General features: G+C 39.0%; 1 protein-coding gene across 4 annotated transcripts in view; it reads left to right on the forward strand.

Annotated features, from left to right (window-relative positions):
- The window catches only part of dscaml1 (Down syndrome cell adhesion molecule like 1), a 111,334-nt gene that overhangs the window by 86,668 nt on the left and 8,293 nt on the right, over window positions 1-16,373 (forward strand). For all 4 annotated transcript variants that reach the window (XM_028045646.1, XM_028045647.1, XM_028045649.1 and 1 more), the window contains 9 exons: window positions 1,383-1,522; window positions 6,052-6,205; window positions 8,684-8,801; window positions 8,871-9,034; window positions 9,179-9,277; window positions 12,414-12,602; window positions 14,262-14,390; window positions 14,573-14,731; window positions 14,862-15,020. In XM_028045646.1, coding sequence (XP_027901447.1) covers window positions 1,383-1,522; window positions 6,052-6,205; window positions 8,684-8,801; window positions 8,871-9,034; window positions 9,179-9,277; window positions 12,414-12,602; window positions 14,262-14,390; window positions 14,573-14,731; window positions 14,862-15,020 — 1,311 coding nt within the window. The remainder of the gene's footprint in view (window positions 1-1,382; window positions 1,523-6,051; window positions 6,206-8,683; window positions 8,802-8,870; window positions 9,035-9,178; window positions 9,278-12,413; window positions 12,603-14,261; window positions 14,391-14,572; window positions 14,732-14,861; window positions 15,021-16,373) is intronic.

The following is a 16,373-nucleotide window of genomic DNA, read 5'->3' on the forward strand; positions in this document are numbered from 1 at the left end:
AAATAAAACTGTGGTGAAACCAGCTGGAAAACGACACTTGGTTAAAAAAAATTTAAAATAAAAATTCTATTCTATATTTGTTTCACCTAATATCTGTGCCTGTTTTTCTACAAAAGCCAACATATCTTATTTCAAACTAATCTACTATTTTACTACTAAAATATCTTTGCTAATGTCTAAGCAACACCGTTTTGATGTTTAATTCTGTATATTCTATACATTTTGAAGCCACTTTCACAAAACACTTTCATCTAAGGCCTTAAATACCTCCTTCTTCTGCCTGAGTAAGTTAATATACCTACAGCAACATGGAGGTAGTAGAAGTTGGTCTACAGCTGTTAGGCCTTTTATTCAACAGGGACGTTGGTTACACAACAGCGTAGATAGGTGTGAGGTGTGAGCAGCATTTCATTTTTACAAAGTATAATGTTTTCCGACACTTTTTCACAAATTTATGTGCATGCATTGTTGAGGCCATGACTAGCCCCGTTTATAAAGGCCAAGACAGTTTAATGAGACGTTCATCTTTGCAGCAGTATTGGTTTCATGCTGGAGCTGATTTTATATAATTTTGTGAAAAGGCCAAAGGATATTTAGGGAAGAGCATTTCAAGCTGAAATACTAATTATTAAAAATGCTAATTATTATTTATCTTCCCAATATCCCAACTCTGCAAAGACCACACAACCCTCCATAAGACTCCTACTGCTTTACACTCAAGCATTTAACGTAGTTGGTACTGTCACTCTTATGGCTTCTGACATATCAATGTAATGACAAGTAGTTTACAGCCTTGAAATAAAATCGTGAGCCAACATTACACAACTCAGTTACAAGATGGTGAGAAAATAAGACGATTACATCATTTGGTGCATTATTCTTAAAAATTTTACCAAGGATTTTTGGACTGTATAATATTTTTACTTAAAGACTTTAATGGTCAGTGATTGCAACTAACTGCAACTTGTTTCAAACAAACAGTCAACAGTAGACACAGTGCTGTTAAGGATTGTGAGGGAAGGAGTGTGAAGGGGTGCTGTCTGGATGTCCACCATCATCACTACAGTCTTGAGCAGCTTACGCTGCCCATTGGTCAGTGCAGACTCAGGCCAGAGGGGGACAAATCATCAAATCTGGAGCATTCTGACTCTGAAAGAACACGTTCACATTTTTACATCAGCCACAATTACATGACTCATGTAATTGTGGCTGAGCTTTTTGCTTAGCCACTGCATTAAAATAACTGTTTTTCAATATTGTTTTCCCAAACTCTTTTATTTTATACCACTAATATACAAAATTGATCAAGATAGTTAAAATTTTATATTTTAACGTGGAGTAAATATCTTAGGATGATGGGTTTTTTTCTTTGTGTGATTCAGATCCCGGACGTCCAGCTGGCATTAAAGCAGTGCCCTCCTCTGCCAGCAGTGTCGTAGTATCGTGGTTACCCCCTCATAAACCAAATGGAATCATCCGCAAGTACACCATCTACTGCTCCAGCTCTGGTTCCGGCCAACCGGTGAGTTACCGTAGGGGTGTGGTGGATTTTAGTACTGATAAATGATTAAAAACTGGTACGAGGGAGACTTTAATGTGGCTAAGTAATAAGCAAGGACAGATTTGTATTTTAAAATTTTTTTTATGAAACAGAAAGACCTTCTGTTGTGCATTCTGTATGTTGTGGGGATGGTGGCAGTTTCATTTAATTAAGGGCTGTACTGCTTTTGTTGTTTCTGAGTTTCTATGCATGTGTCTGTGCTTCGCTGTTGGCGTGCATGTGTGTGTGTGTCTGAGGCCTATTGCTGCAGTCTCAGCAAGATGTGTGCGTGAAATTAGCTCCCCTCATACTGCAGTGTGTGTGCATGCAAGCTCACCCTCCAGCTTCATTTACATATCTGCGTCTCATCACGTTGCCAGGACAACCTCATCTGTTCATCAACCTGGGTGGAAAACAAGCCGAGAGCAAACACACACTCTCACTCCCACTCTTTCTATCTCTCTCTCGCACGCACACGCGCAGGGGTGCACACATTTGAGTAGAAAAACACTCTGAAATTTATCACGCCAGGGACAAAGTGCTTCATTCATACACAGTATGCGTTTAATGTTTTTTATGACCGTGTGAATTCAAAACCAAGAAATACATCTGCCATCGATACACATCCAAGCACACGCACGCACCCCACGGACCTTTCAAGGAAAAAATAAATCCATCTTGTTCTTTACCTCCCTCCCTCACAAATTATTCTTTATATCTACGCATCTATCCATCTATCTCTTTCTTTCGGCCTTTCTTTCTGTCTCCCAAGCTCCCATGCAGAGTTTGGGATGATTACTATGTAAATGAGTGCGACTGGAGAGAGAGAGGGAGGGAGGGAAAGGAGGGGGTCAGACACTCCGCGCGGGGAGTACTTTTGTTCCTCTTTTCATTATCTTGCTCTATCGTTCCCCGGATCACCGCTATCTCCACGCAAGAGGAATATTTTAATATCCGTTACAGCAGTACACACTCTGTCAATCCTTCCTCCCAAGATTTTCCCACCTACACTGTACAATCATCCATCCTTCCATGTGTCAATCCATCCATCCATCCTTTTCCTTCTCTCACTGCAGAGGATATGGAGACAAATGTGCAGAGAAATATTTAAAGGGAGGTGTGATTATGAGGGAACTGTTGAAAACACATGGGGTTATCTGTGGATAGATGCATAGATAAGTGGAATAATAGGGAAAAGTGGTGACAAAGGAAAATGAGGAGATGGATGAGCAGTGGCGAAGGAAAGGAAAAGATGGTGCATTGGATAAAGAGGCAGGGAAACCAGATAAGGATGGCACACACAATAGGGAACGAACACATTAGAGACAAATTTCAGTAATTTTGACAATGATGACTTGTTCGTGGGAGTAAAAAAAAAGAAAGACATAAATGTGATTAAAGCATTGTACTTACTAAACATACACCAATCAGAAATGCATAGCCAGTTTCTGTAAAGCTTTGTACTGGCAATGCCTAATTCTCTCAAGGAAGTACAATATAAGAAATTAACATTTAATTTTTTTTTTCCAGTAAGTGATCATTATTTGTAGCAGAAGAAGAGACGACATTGGGTGTTGGAGAGTATTCTCTATAAAACAGCATTTTTGAGTAATTAAAAACCAGATCAAATAATTGTGTAGTTTATATAGTAAGTTGAATTTGGAATCTTATACAAGTGACTGGTACATTTAACATGGTTAGCAAATGTTGGTAATACTTGAAATGGCTCTTATATCTTTTGTGCTTCCTCCAAATGAAAAACTGAAAATAAAAATGTTTTCTTTTTGACTTAGTTGCTCACTCAACAGTGGCTACCACAACATTGATACTTATTGGAAGAGGTCTTATTTTTCAGTATTTCCAATTGACTGGTCACCATCATTACTAATCAAACTGATGTCCCGGCCACCAGCTGAGGTTTCGTTGCACCATTCAGCACTAAAAGATCTGAGCTCAGCAGCTTTCACAGATCTTACTCGTGTGACTTTTCCTCTGACTTTTCAACCCACTTGACTCCTGTATCACAACCTTCCTTTCATCAAGCTGCTTTTGTCAGAAATGTAAGTTAGTGTTAAATCACTGAGGTGTGGTAAAACGTGATTTAGCTGATGGAAGATGTGAAATGATGCCGGCGCTCAAATGTGTTACATTTGTGATGTCGTTTTCTTTTTATGACTCTATTCATAGATGAAAGCACAGAAACGGACTGAATGGCCAAGGACAACTGTGTGAAAGTGTGTGTCTGTTCATCTGGATTGTGTGTGTGTGTGTGTGTGTGTGTGTGTCACGAGAAGGCTGAGTTAGCTGAAGAGTAGGTGTGGAGTAGGAGTTGAGGGAATACAGGTATAATTGGTGGGTAGGAGAATCGTGATTGGCAGTAAGAAAAAAATAGTGATTTTTCTCTCTGTGAATGTGGGATTGCATGTGTGTGTGCTGAGGGGACAGTGATGCGTACATGTCTAGACAGCAGACACATGGCCGGGTTAAACACACTGCAATTACATATCCACCTCCAGGTCGTGTGTGCCACTCTGTGTGTGCATCTATTTGTGTGTCAGTGCCTCAGTCTATGTGTGTTTTTATAGCCATGTCTCCTTCTCTGTTTATGTGACTCTCCTCGCCTCTCCTCCATCAAAGATCCCTTCTGTAGATATGACTGTTCATGATATCTCCAACTGACTCATTAGTCTGTTCCCTGTTGTCTTGCTCTGTCATATCTGTGTTTGTCCTCCCAGGAGAACGGTGGAGGAAAGGGCAAGGGGGTTTCCCTTCCCCCAGTAAAACCTTCACATCATTTTTTTTTTTACCATCTCTACCCACTTTTCTAGCTTTATACATTCAGACAGTTTTGCCTTATAACAAGTGTAACATGCCCCCAAACCTCTATAACCTTGTCTCATCATTTTATCTGTTCTACTTCAACACAGTTGAAACAAAATATACAGCAATGATGTTCACTCAGTCCTTCACATCACATCTACTGTATCCTGTGAAAGTTTCCGTACCGCTTCAGCATTATCGCATTTTGCCAAGCTACACAGACAACAATGTGTCTTACTGGGATTGTATGTAACACAGTCCAACAAAGAGTTGTTCATTATTCAAATTAGTAAAAAAATTATTCAAGTTTATCTAATGATTTTACAATGAGAATTTGAAAAGTGGTATGTATTTATTTCCAGTCATCTAGAGTAAAACCCAGTGCAAACAAGGTGCCTTCAAAAGTCATCTGATTATTTAAGTAAGGTGGTGGTATTATTATGCTGTAGGAATTATTTTCTTTACCAGGGACAGGGAATCGGGTCAACGTCTGGTAAGCTAAGTACAGGGCAATTATATTAAATTGCTGGAGTCATTTTCTAGTCATGCCAACCACTTCAAGCAATTAAATTTAAAGCTATATATATGTCCATCCATCCATTTTCTTCGGCTTATCCGGGGTCGGGTCGCGGGGGTAGCAGCTACAGAAGGGAGGCCCAGACTTCCCTCTCCCCAGCCACTTGTTCTAGCTCCTCCTGGGGAATCCCAAGGCGTTCCCAGGCCAGCCGAGAGACATAGTCCCTCCAGCGTGTCCTGGGTCTTCCCTGGGGCCTCCTCCCGGTGGGACGTGCCCAGAACACCTCACCAGGGAGGCGTCCAGGAGGCATCCTGACCAGATGCCCGAGCCACCTCAACTGGCTCCTCTCAATGTGAAGGAGCAGCGGCTCTACTCTGAGTCCCTCCTGGATAACTGAGCTTCTCACCCTATCTCTAAGGGAGAGCCCAGACACCCTACGGAGAAAACCCATTTCGGCCGCTTGTATCCATGATCTCGTTTTTTCGGTCATGATCCAAAGCTCATGACCATAGATGAGGGTGGGAACGTAGATCGACCGCGAAATCAAGAGCTTCGCTTTTTGACTCAGCTCTCTCTTCACCACGACAGAGCAGTACAGCGGCCACTTCACAGCAGACGCTGCACCAATCTGCCTGTTGATCTCCCTTCTTCCCTCGTTCGTGAACAAGATCCCAAGATACTTAAATTCCTCCACTTGGGGCCAGGACACCCCCCGACCCGGAGAAGGCACTCTACCCTTTTCCGGCTCAAGACCTTGGCAATGGTCCAATCGCCATATATTGCTTTATATGTCCAATTGGATTTTAAATAGAAACAAATTTTACAGTATAATTCTGTACTACAATACAGAGATCAGTAAGCCACTTGGGGCTCAGTGTCTGGTCCATGTTTATAGCTTTCAGATTTCAAGACAACTACTCTTCCCACAGAACCAGTCACCCCAGTAGAGAGGTACCCTAAACCTCAGGAGAGACTAAAACCAGTTACACAGCTCACTTTTCAGAGATAGATCCACTTATCTCTGAAAATTTTACTGTAGCCTTGATTATTTTATCTTTTTTTTTTTTTTTTTTTTCTAGACAAGTCCCAGAGTATTAGAACAAAGTGACCATTTTATAACGCCGCCAGATTTGTCTGTCATGTTTGACCCCATGCTTTGTCTGCTTTCTTTCAGCTGCCAAGTGAGTATGAAGCTAACCCAGAACTACTTCTTTACCGAATCACCCACCTGAACCACCGGCAGCAGTACCTGATCTGGGCTGCTGCTGTCACCACTGCCGGCCGCGGTAACATCAGCGACAAAGTTACAGTGGAGCCTGCTGCAAAGGGTGAGGCCTTTCATGGCACTGTGACATCGATTATGACTACTAAACATATTTATAGATTTCAGTCACAACATATTCCACCTAATGGCAAGCAGCGGTTGGAATTTTTTAGTGGTATGATTACTCGTAAGTAGAAATAACTCATTTTCAAGGTATCAGACTATTTACACAAATGTACAACTACAATTTTGAAAATCATTGTATTGCTTTTATTTAAAGCAGAAAAATAAGTTGGTGACTGATGCAAAAGTTACATAACCCAGTATTTACTTAATTTGTAGTAATGTTTTTTTTGTGTGTGTTTTTTGTTGGTTTTTGATATTTAGTGAATAATAAAATGTAATAAACTAAATTTAGTCTTAGTTTTCAAATGGTTATGCAGCAAAATAATTAGAAAAAAGTTATTTTGGCTTTTCTGCTGTTTAGAGACCAACACAGAGAGAAAAATTTTATATTTGTGAGTAATTTGTTTGGCTATCTGCTCAAGTCTTCTGTTGCCTGCTTCACATACATGCTTCTTATAGCTTGTCAAAATGAGTGTCCATGTTATTCATGACCAAAAATATTACCCAAGAGCCACGTTTGTTTTCCTTCAGAGCTAAGAAAAAGTATAGCAGCCTTCTTTCCAGCAGCAAAAAAATGAGGGTCAGTACAGAGCTGTTCTCCACCACGTAATTTAAACTCATTCTGAATTTTCTCCGGCATCTCGTTGAAAGAACTTTAATCTGCATACCGGCTTGATACTGACTTTGTCAGAGGTCTTGCTCCATTGCTTTCTTTCAAGCACAAGTCTGAAAGATTTAATAACTTCAATTTTTTCTTTAAATTAAAGGGCTTCGCTATTTTAAAAATCATTGCCGCGCATGTAATTCATGCTTTGGAGAGGATTCTCAAATTATGCAGCCATATTGTCCATTATTTACAGATGTGATACTTTGAAAGACAGCAGAAAGTTGTCATTATCTGGTGTTTTTACAAGATAAAAAATTATGTTAAAAGCAATTTCTGACACATTTACTTTGAGTCTACTGTGTTAATTGATTTTCACTGCTTGCATCTTCTTTCATTCTCATGTAGCACTTTGACACTATTAAGTCTGGAGTAGTTGCTGCTCTTCAAACCTCTTGCTGACTTTGTTTGAAACAAAAGCAACGATTCCTGAAGGATGTTTTTTCTTCATATCACTCAGCTTCTTCTCACTTTGCCCCTTATTCGGCTCACTGTATCGAGGTTTTTCTTTTTTCTCTCTTGATTCCTTCTGTGCTACTGCCTGTTAAGACTTCACAGAGGTGTGCTATTGATTTTGGAGTTCAGAGTGCACCAGATAAAATGCCTCCAGCCAGGGAGATGATCAGGAGGGGAGACAGCCAGCAGGAAAGACAACAGGAGGAAGGCAAAAGGGGAAAGAGAAAATGACTAAACGGGAGTGGAGAGAACTCCCAAGCAAAACAAGATAGAGGCGGTGTGTTTAGGAAATGAGCGTGTCAGTTACAGTTAATCAATAGGCTTTCAGATTCAAAGGTGGAAAAAGTTGTATGAATGCACTGTCCGTTTTCTTTTATCTGCTCATCCTTCTGACCTCCGAGGGCAAAGGTTTGCTGGCTTGCTGGTGTGAGTGCCGGGCTCATCTGATCAGCAGCTGTAAAATAACAGTGTCCTCCAGGCTAGAATAGTCAATACCTAATTTAACCTTAACATAAGTGCACTAGAGCACAACCATTTAGACGCCAAATGTGGGAAAGAAAAAGAGAGAGCAGGTGGTGGAGTAGCACTGAAAAAAGAGGTTATGTGGCAACCAGAGAGGATGTTTTTTTGTGTCCTCTATGCTCCCTCTCTGTCCTCTAATAATCATCTTTTTTTTCTTCATTTTTTATGGATAACATAATAAATTCTTATGAATTTCCTGGGATTTGTATGTGAAAAAAATTCTAGAAGTAAAATAAATACATTTATCATTCATTACGCCAGCATAATTTTTTATAAACATCTCTTATAAAAATGCAGCCATTACTTTAAGCATATTAAGAAATGTGCTTAAGTCAAGAAGTTACTATATTAATCAAAATTATTAGCTCATACATCCCACACAAAGTCACCAAATTAAGGCTGCACAAAGTATTACCAGGAGAACCAATAAATGTGGCCCAACTAATAAAACACAAAACAGTTATTCTTTAATATGTAATTTAATTAACTTTGTAAATATATGCAAATATTTTTATGTTTGGGTTTATGGTACCACAATGAAGGATGGCTTTTCTTTTTTTCCAAGCTTATTTCTGGTTTTAATTGAGGTATAAAGTAAAGGCAGCAGAATAATTAAAATAGTTAAGAGTGTACCAATTGCTTACAAAAGAGATGACTTTTTTAATAAAACTATTCACACATCTTTGTATGTTAGATTCGAGTCACCTCAAGCTATTTCTCTATACGTATATTAAATGTACTTCTTTCATTTGAATCTTTCTTTGTGTTGAACAGCCCCTGCCAAAATCTTGTCATTTGGAGGTACGGTAACCACTCCTTGGATGAAGGAGGTGCGTCTGCCTTGTAGTTCCGTAGGTGAACCAACACCTACAATCAAATGGACCAAAGACAGGTGAGCATCCTTCCCATGTACTGTGCATCTGTCACTGTTCTTTTATAATCGCTTCTTCACTTCTTTTAGTGAGGACACAGCAATCCCAGTGTCTCTTGATGGACAGCGCCTCATTCTGGCCAATGGGACGCTGGTCCTGCGATCCGTCAAAGCTGAAGACTCTGGTTATTACACCTGCACAGCCACCAACACATTGGGCTTCGACACCATCATAGTCAACCTTTTGGTGCAAGGTATGAGAATATGGGTTCAGCTGCAGCATGTGGCATTCATGAAAAGAAAAAAAAAAGAATCTATTGATCAAGCCGTTCATGAGCAGCCATGATTCTGCCGGAGCAGGAAAGAACAGGCTCTGAACTCTCTATGCTCTTCTACAGTCCCTCCAGATCAGCCTCGTCTTACCGTTTCCACCACCTCCACCTCCTCCATTACTCTCGCCTGGATTCCAGGGGACAATGGAGGCAGCTCCATCAGAGGTGAGTTGCTGTACTAAAACGAAGGGTTTCTTTGTGTTGTCCCAACACAGTGATAAATTGTAATGATCAATTCAGCTGACATGACAAGTCAAGACACCAGACTGGGTTAGTGAGAGAGAGATGAGACGTTGATTTTGCAGTGCATCCGGAACGTATTCACATCGCTTCTGTTGTGATCTCTTGTTGCTTTTAGCTTCAGTTTGTTTTCTCTTTTTGACCATTTCTCTATTGTGTTTTCTTTTCCTTATCTCTCACCATTTTAGTTAGTTCCTTGTTTTAATTCATTTTGGTTGGATTTTGGATTTTTTAAATGTAGATTTACATTCTCTTTCTCTTACAATTTTATAAGATTCAGAATACTTTTCCCCTTCTCATTTCCCTGCCCTGGTTAACCTTTACATCTCAAAGAATTTGAATATTGCATAAAGGAGCAATATATTTTGCCAGTCATCTCAGAAAGTGAATTTCTTTGCATAGAGTTTCATTACACATAGAATAAAATGTCCCCATAGAATGATTCTGCCACCACCATGCTTCACTGGTGGTCTGGTGATGGAATCGTACCTGGTTTCAAATTCAATTGAACTCAAAAATACTTTATCTTTTGTTAAGGAGTGGTTTTTGTCTGGCCGTTCTACCTTACAAGCCTCATCAATAGATCGCTGCAGAGATTGTGTCTCCTGGAAGGTTGTCCTCTCTCCACTGAGGAATGGTGGAGGTCTGACTTAGTGACCATCAGGTTCTTGCTCACCTCCCTGACTAAGGTTTTTCTCCACCGATTGCTCAGTTTAAATGACCAGCCAGCTCTAGGAAGTGTCCTGGTTTTTCCAAACTTCTTCCTTTTGCCAATGATGGAGCCCACTGAGCTCATTGGGACCTTCAAAACCGCAGAAATATTTCTGGATCCTTCCCCATATTTGTGCCTCACGACAAACCTGTCTCTGAGGTTCATAGACAATTCCTTTGATTTTACGCTTGGTGTTTGACCTCTGACCTGGCCTTACATGATGTCAACTTATATAGACAGGTGTGTGCCTTTCCAAGACAAGTCCATTCAACTGAATTGACCACAGGTACACTACGTTTAAACTGCAGAAACCTCTGAAGACTGACTTTGTACACTTCTGAATAAGGCTGTAACATAACGAAACGTGAGAAAATTGAAGCGATGTAAATACTTTCCAGAAGCACTTTAATTTACAGTTCACGGACATGCTGTTCAGAAGACTGACAGTTTTGCAATTTAAGTATTTTATTGATGTTATGTAACATTCTAGTTTTCTGAGAAACTGCATTTTGGGTTTCCTTTACATTCAAGCCCTTTTCTTTAAATTAACAGGAATAAACCCTTAAAATGTATTTCTCTGTTTGATGGATTTACTGTGTACAATGCATGAAATTAATTACTTGATAAGTAACTTTTTGATTATATGTGATGAAAAAGTCACCACTAAATTCATACTGTCTTCTTTCTGTATATCACTGTTTGCTTTTGATGTTTTTTGTTACCTGCCACATTTTTAGTGTTTGTTTGATCCATCAATTCATCAAGTGGTGTCCTGCTTTTATGCTTCCCTGTTGACTGTGTGTCTATCTGATTATCGTATTATTGGTGATCTCTTTGTGTGGAAGGCTGCAGTGTGTGTGGCTGAATGGGCATGCATGCAAATGAAGTTTCAGCTGCTGTCTTTGTTCATCCCATTTGTCAGGATAGAGGGGTGGTGGGAGTGTTGCAGATTCAGCTGTCTGATTTCATGCTGCAGTTATTACCTATATGACACATCAAACATCAGCTGTGTGGTCATTTTCTAACATTGTGTATAACTTTGTCCAGGGTTTAATTTTGTGTAGTATTTGTTAATAAAAAAAGAATGAACTATGATTTCAAAAGTGATTTCATTAAGTGTTTATCATACCCAAATCTGACCCTTTTTTTATTACATACCATTAACCAACCTACAAGAAATCCTCAGAAAATCAAGCAAACGAATAGAAAAACTCTTGTGCATTCAATGTGCACATCCAAATGGAAAGCAATAAAACAGTTTGCTGGACGTGCAGTTTTGTATTTCGAGTAATGGTGCTCCACACTCTGGTATTTGCATACATCGTTCTGTGCTGCATATATGCATAATCCCATCTGTATATCTTTTGTGAATACCAGAATGCCTACCTGCTTGTAAGGCCATCTGTGCAAGGCAATGCTCAAGGTTCCCATAAACAAACATTTCTGCATTAATTCTAAATTGGCAAAAGTAAACATTTATGCTCGTTCTGAGTTTTCCATTCAGTTTGCACAGGAATGATAAAGAAAAGGTACTGAGAACTAGATTTACAAATACTATAAGGTGGCAAAATCAGTATTCTTTTAAAATCAGTTTTAAGTTAGTATCTTCTTGCGTTATTACAGCTTTGTAGCTGTGCTATTCTGTTCTGTGGCAGACTTTAAAACTTCAAAACACAGCTCAAATTATGCGCAGTAACCAATGCAATGCTTCGGACTCTGTCACACCATCTGTTAGAAAGAAAATGAGGGGAAAGCAGACAGTACAAAATACAGAGTGGACACTTTTTTGTGATTCAGATATGCATAATTACATACAGATGAAAAAGAGGCAAAGACAGATAGAGGATAGATAGAAATACTCCCGTAGCAGGAGGGAGCTGGCTCTGCAAGGAAGCTGATTATAAAAACAGTCACCATATTGCAAACCCGCATTTGCATAGATGCTCAGTCAGCATCATCCCAGGCTTTGCGTTTGTAGGTAACTAATGGCGGCGTAGATGGAAAGCAGCAACACTTTGTCTATTTGGATTTTACTGATAGCAAAGGGTAGTCTTTCATTGCCATCTGGTGGACACTAAAGGTACCAACATCATAACATTTCGAAGGGGCTGATAAGAAGCACTCAAAAGTAATCATAGTTAGCAGATCTTAAAACTGTATATACCCCTCATAAAATGCCATTTTTTGTGATGTAAAAAATCAGATCAGAATAACTAATTCCCTAACTTTTTCCAAATCTGTTAGAATTTCCCATTAAATCACTATGTTGTCCATTTGGATGTATATTTTGACTTGGGTACAAAAGAACAAGGATCATTATGAGTATTATTTGCCTTTCTTTCCGTGTAGGCTTTGTGCTACAGTATTCTGTTGATAACACAGAAGAATGGAAAGATGTTTTCATCAGTTCATCAGAGCGTTCATTTAAACTGGAAAACCTGCGCTGTGGGACCTGGTACAAAGTCAAGCTGGCTGCCAAGAACAGCGTTGGAGCTGGACGCATCAGCGAGATCATTGAGGCAAAGACCCACGGGCGAGGTAGCGGCAGAAAAAGTTGAATCTGAAACATTTACAGCAACATTAACAGACATATAAAAGAGAAAACAATATCATGGTAAAAAAGAAGGAAGATCCCCTTTAAAAGCTGGGCTATCATGTATGTAGCATGTAACTTTAGTTTTAAAGTTATACTTATTTTTGCACAAGCTTTATTATAATTACATTAGTGCTGTGCATTAACATAAACAAGCACCCATGTATTCACAGTAACTTTTTCGAGAACTTTGAATTTAAAAGTGTTATAGTAGGTGTTGGTTTGGAGATGCAGCAGAGTTGAGCATAGAAGTAAAACTGCAGTCTAATTTATTCAGTCCCTTATGACTTTGCTCTTTTACCATTGCTTAGATACAGTAAGTATAGTCAAGTACAGCTTAGATGTCGTATCAAGAAACACCAGTTTCCTGTAGCACCGGTAGTGGCCATGATTAAGAAAAAATGTAGTCCTAATGGGCACATTTTCTCTCAAAGTAAGACTCATTTTTCTTTCTGACAACTTCAGTGAGGAAATATGTGAACGGCTTTGCTGGGAATAAAACCCAGTTTATGTGAAAAAGAGAGCAGGAGACGATTAAACAGATGTAATTTACTGACCAGAGCCAAAGTTTGCAAATACTCTGCAGTGACATAATCAATAAACTAATTAGAATGGAATATATATAGTTATGTAGTTGAAACCAGATGATTACTTGCACTGTATGATAAAACATAGCCTTTTTTTCGTTACTATCTGAGATTTAATTAAACACTTCCTGTTTCGGAACAGCTATGATAACCACAAATTATTTCTCTGTGCTAAATGCCAGAATAAGGAGAGATGGAGATATTTTTTATTTCTTTAGTAAAAGCCAGAAATTGAGATTCACCAAGATTGCTATATCTTACAATTTCTGAACACCAGAATGATGATGTCATAACTGTTTTGATGACTTAATTTATGTTTTTACATTTAGCAGATGCTTTTATCCAAAGTGACTTTAAAGGAGGGCATAACGGTGTAGTAAATTTCAACGTTATATAAGTTACTTAAAAAGAAGAGCATTAACGAGGTTCTGTCAGACAGTATAGAAACAGAATGCAGAGTTGGAGGGAAGTGCAGTAGAGGGGAACTGTGGGTGTATTTTTAAGCAGCATCGTAACACACTGCTTCCTTCGGTTACATCATGGGGAAATAAAAAGAAATCAGTTATGTGATCAAGAAAAACAATTTAACCTCGTCATGTCTGGTTCATCCTTGATGACAAATTCCTCATCTCTAAAGGTGCCAAATTTGTATTCAAACTATTACACTAAAGTTTAAACATCATAGGAATGTCCAGCAGTCATACTGTAGACTTTAGGATGGAGACGAGGTCTGTGTTCAGGAGATGAACATGCCGTGATGCAAAATAGGTGACTTAATATCATGGCAAAAGCGAGAAACCTTGTGAAGATACTACCTGAAGTTTGATATTTGGCAAGTCCCTTATTGACGTTCGCTGAAAGGCCATTTAGTGAGGACGAGGCACTGGATTCTTAGATTTTTCTTAGTTGTAAAAATACTTCATCTACCACCAATGCTGGTCTATTTCATAATAACTGATGATATTTATGCCAATAGACAAATATAAATTGATCCATCTTGGTGTTTTGCTTTTTCAGAACCTCAGTTCAACAAGGACCAGCCTATCTTCACCTACGTCAACTCCACCCATGCTCGCCTCAACCTGCAGGGCTGGGCCAGCGGAGGCTGTCCAATCACCTCAATGACACTGGAATTCAGACCAAAAGGTGGAACATTTGTTCTTCAGTTTTTTAAACTACTAAATATGTTCTTGATAAAAAAAAAAAAAAATTAAAAAAACATCTATAAGGACACATTTATCAAGATTGTGCAGCCTTTATTGACAGTTTTTCAAGTAATCCCATAGTAAAATAAAACGAACTTGAGATGAAAGTTTGCATTTGTACAGGTATGTGGACATGGCAGCATGTCCGCAACAACGCCACCACAGACGTGTTTCTGGCAGAACTACGTGAAGGCACCTGGTATGAGTTGAAGATGAAAGCATGTAACAGTGCTGGCTGTGGCAACCAGAGTTCTCAGTTTTCAACACCCAACTATGATGGCAGTGAGTAGATATTCTTTCTCTTTGTTTGTTTTGAGTGATTATCTTTGGTCAACATTTTATTTTAACAGTACGACCTAAAATACTACAGTCACAAAAAAGACATTGCCAATATCCTCCTGGTTGTATACAGGCACCATTCCTCCCATTAAGTCCCCCTTGGAAAAAAATGACGATGTGAAGAAGCTGTTTTCAATTGGCTGTCCTGTGATTCTGGTGACTCTTGGGGTTGCGCTGCTGTTTGTCGCCATTCGCAAGAAACGCAAAGAGAAGAGGCTGAAGAGACTCCGAGGTAAGTGACTGTGTGAGAAAAGAGAAAACGCATTAACACAGTAAAAGTAAAGCAGAGTGAGATTCCGTTACAATGTTCAAAGCAGTTCATATCTTACCCTGGCAGTTTTATTTAGTATTATTGGTGCAGCAACATTGATTTCCTCTCGTGGGATTTCAGCAATATTTTTGGGGGCAGAATAAAAAATTGTTTTCAGAAATATAGAAAACCACAGAATTTGCAGTTATTGTAGTATTATTCAGTCCATTTCAGTATTCAGTAACTGATTCAAAGGTGGTTTTAATGCCAGGAAGTTTTCACATTGCTTAGTTTGTTGTTTTCACAAATAATGAATATACTGCAAGTTGCCTGCATCGTAAAATGTTTTGACCAAACTAATTAAAAACTGTGAAATAGCCCTTCAGTTTGGAGTTGATAAGAAACTCTAAAGCAGGTCCTAATCCTAGTATAGTTAGAAGCTAATGGCTAGCCACAGCAATCTCAAAGTGCTCAAATACTGCTGTCACACTTTCGCCATTTCTTTTTTGTTTTTTACCTTAAATGTTTTGTACCTGTAGTTTTTGACCTTAAAGTGGTGCCAGATTCTACAGCTTTCATATTACTGAGTGTCATCACCAAGCCTGAGGAGAAGTCTTTATAAGATGACTCCAGATTACGTGGTTTTGAAGACTTCAGACTAGCAGCTGGTAGGAGATGGACTAAGATCAAAGTGGAAACATCTCTCAGCTCAAAACATAGCAGCTACTTATTCTTTGAGCCATCATCACTTATGCATTGTGTTGAACGCAATGTTTAGTTGGTTATTTACAAAATACGTGGTCACGGTTTTAAGGTTAAAATAAAATATATTAGCATAAATTGCTTTGACGTTTTTGAGATTGATCCTAGATTTAGGACACAGATCCGGGAAATCAGATATTTTCTACAGGATCATGTCCAACAAAGTTTTCAGTGGGAAAGCCATAGGTAGACCACTTATTGTCTTTGGGTAGCCATCCCAAGCCAGAAGCTATAGTGGAGTTTTCTGAGTTTCATTATGCTGGCATCATAAATCATAGTTTAACACTGAGTGACAGACACCAGAAACTGCCCTGCTAAACAGGACAAAGAGCTGATATAAATACATCAAAATTGAGACTCATGTAGCTTGTCCTGTCCTTCCTTGAAATCCCATATCAAAAACAACAGAATTTGATCCTCATGGCCCTATTTTGTAGTTGTTGGCACCGTTGTGCATTTAAACAAAATTAAGACATTTGCATCTAAGAGACCCGTCGAAGCACAGAGAAAATATCACAATGACTTGTGGCTATTATATAAATGTATTAACAAATAAAAGAATAATTATTTATA

Source organism: Xiphophorus couchianus, chromosome 18, assembly GCF_001444195.1.
Source record: "Xiphophorus couchianus chromosome 18, X_couchianus-1.0, whole genome shotgun sequence".
In the NCBI taxonomy this organism is placed as follows: domain Eukaryota; kingdom Metazoa; phylum Chordata; class Actinopteri; order Cyprinodontiformes; family Poeciliidae; genus Xiphophorus; species Xiphophorus couchianus.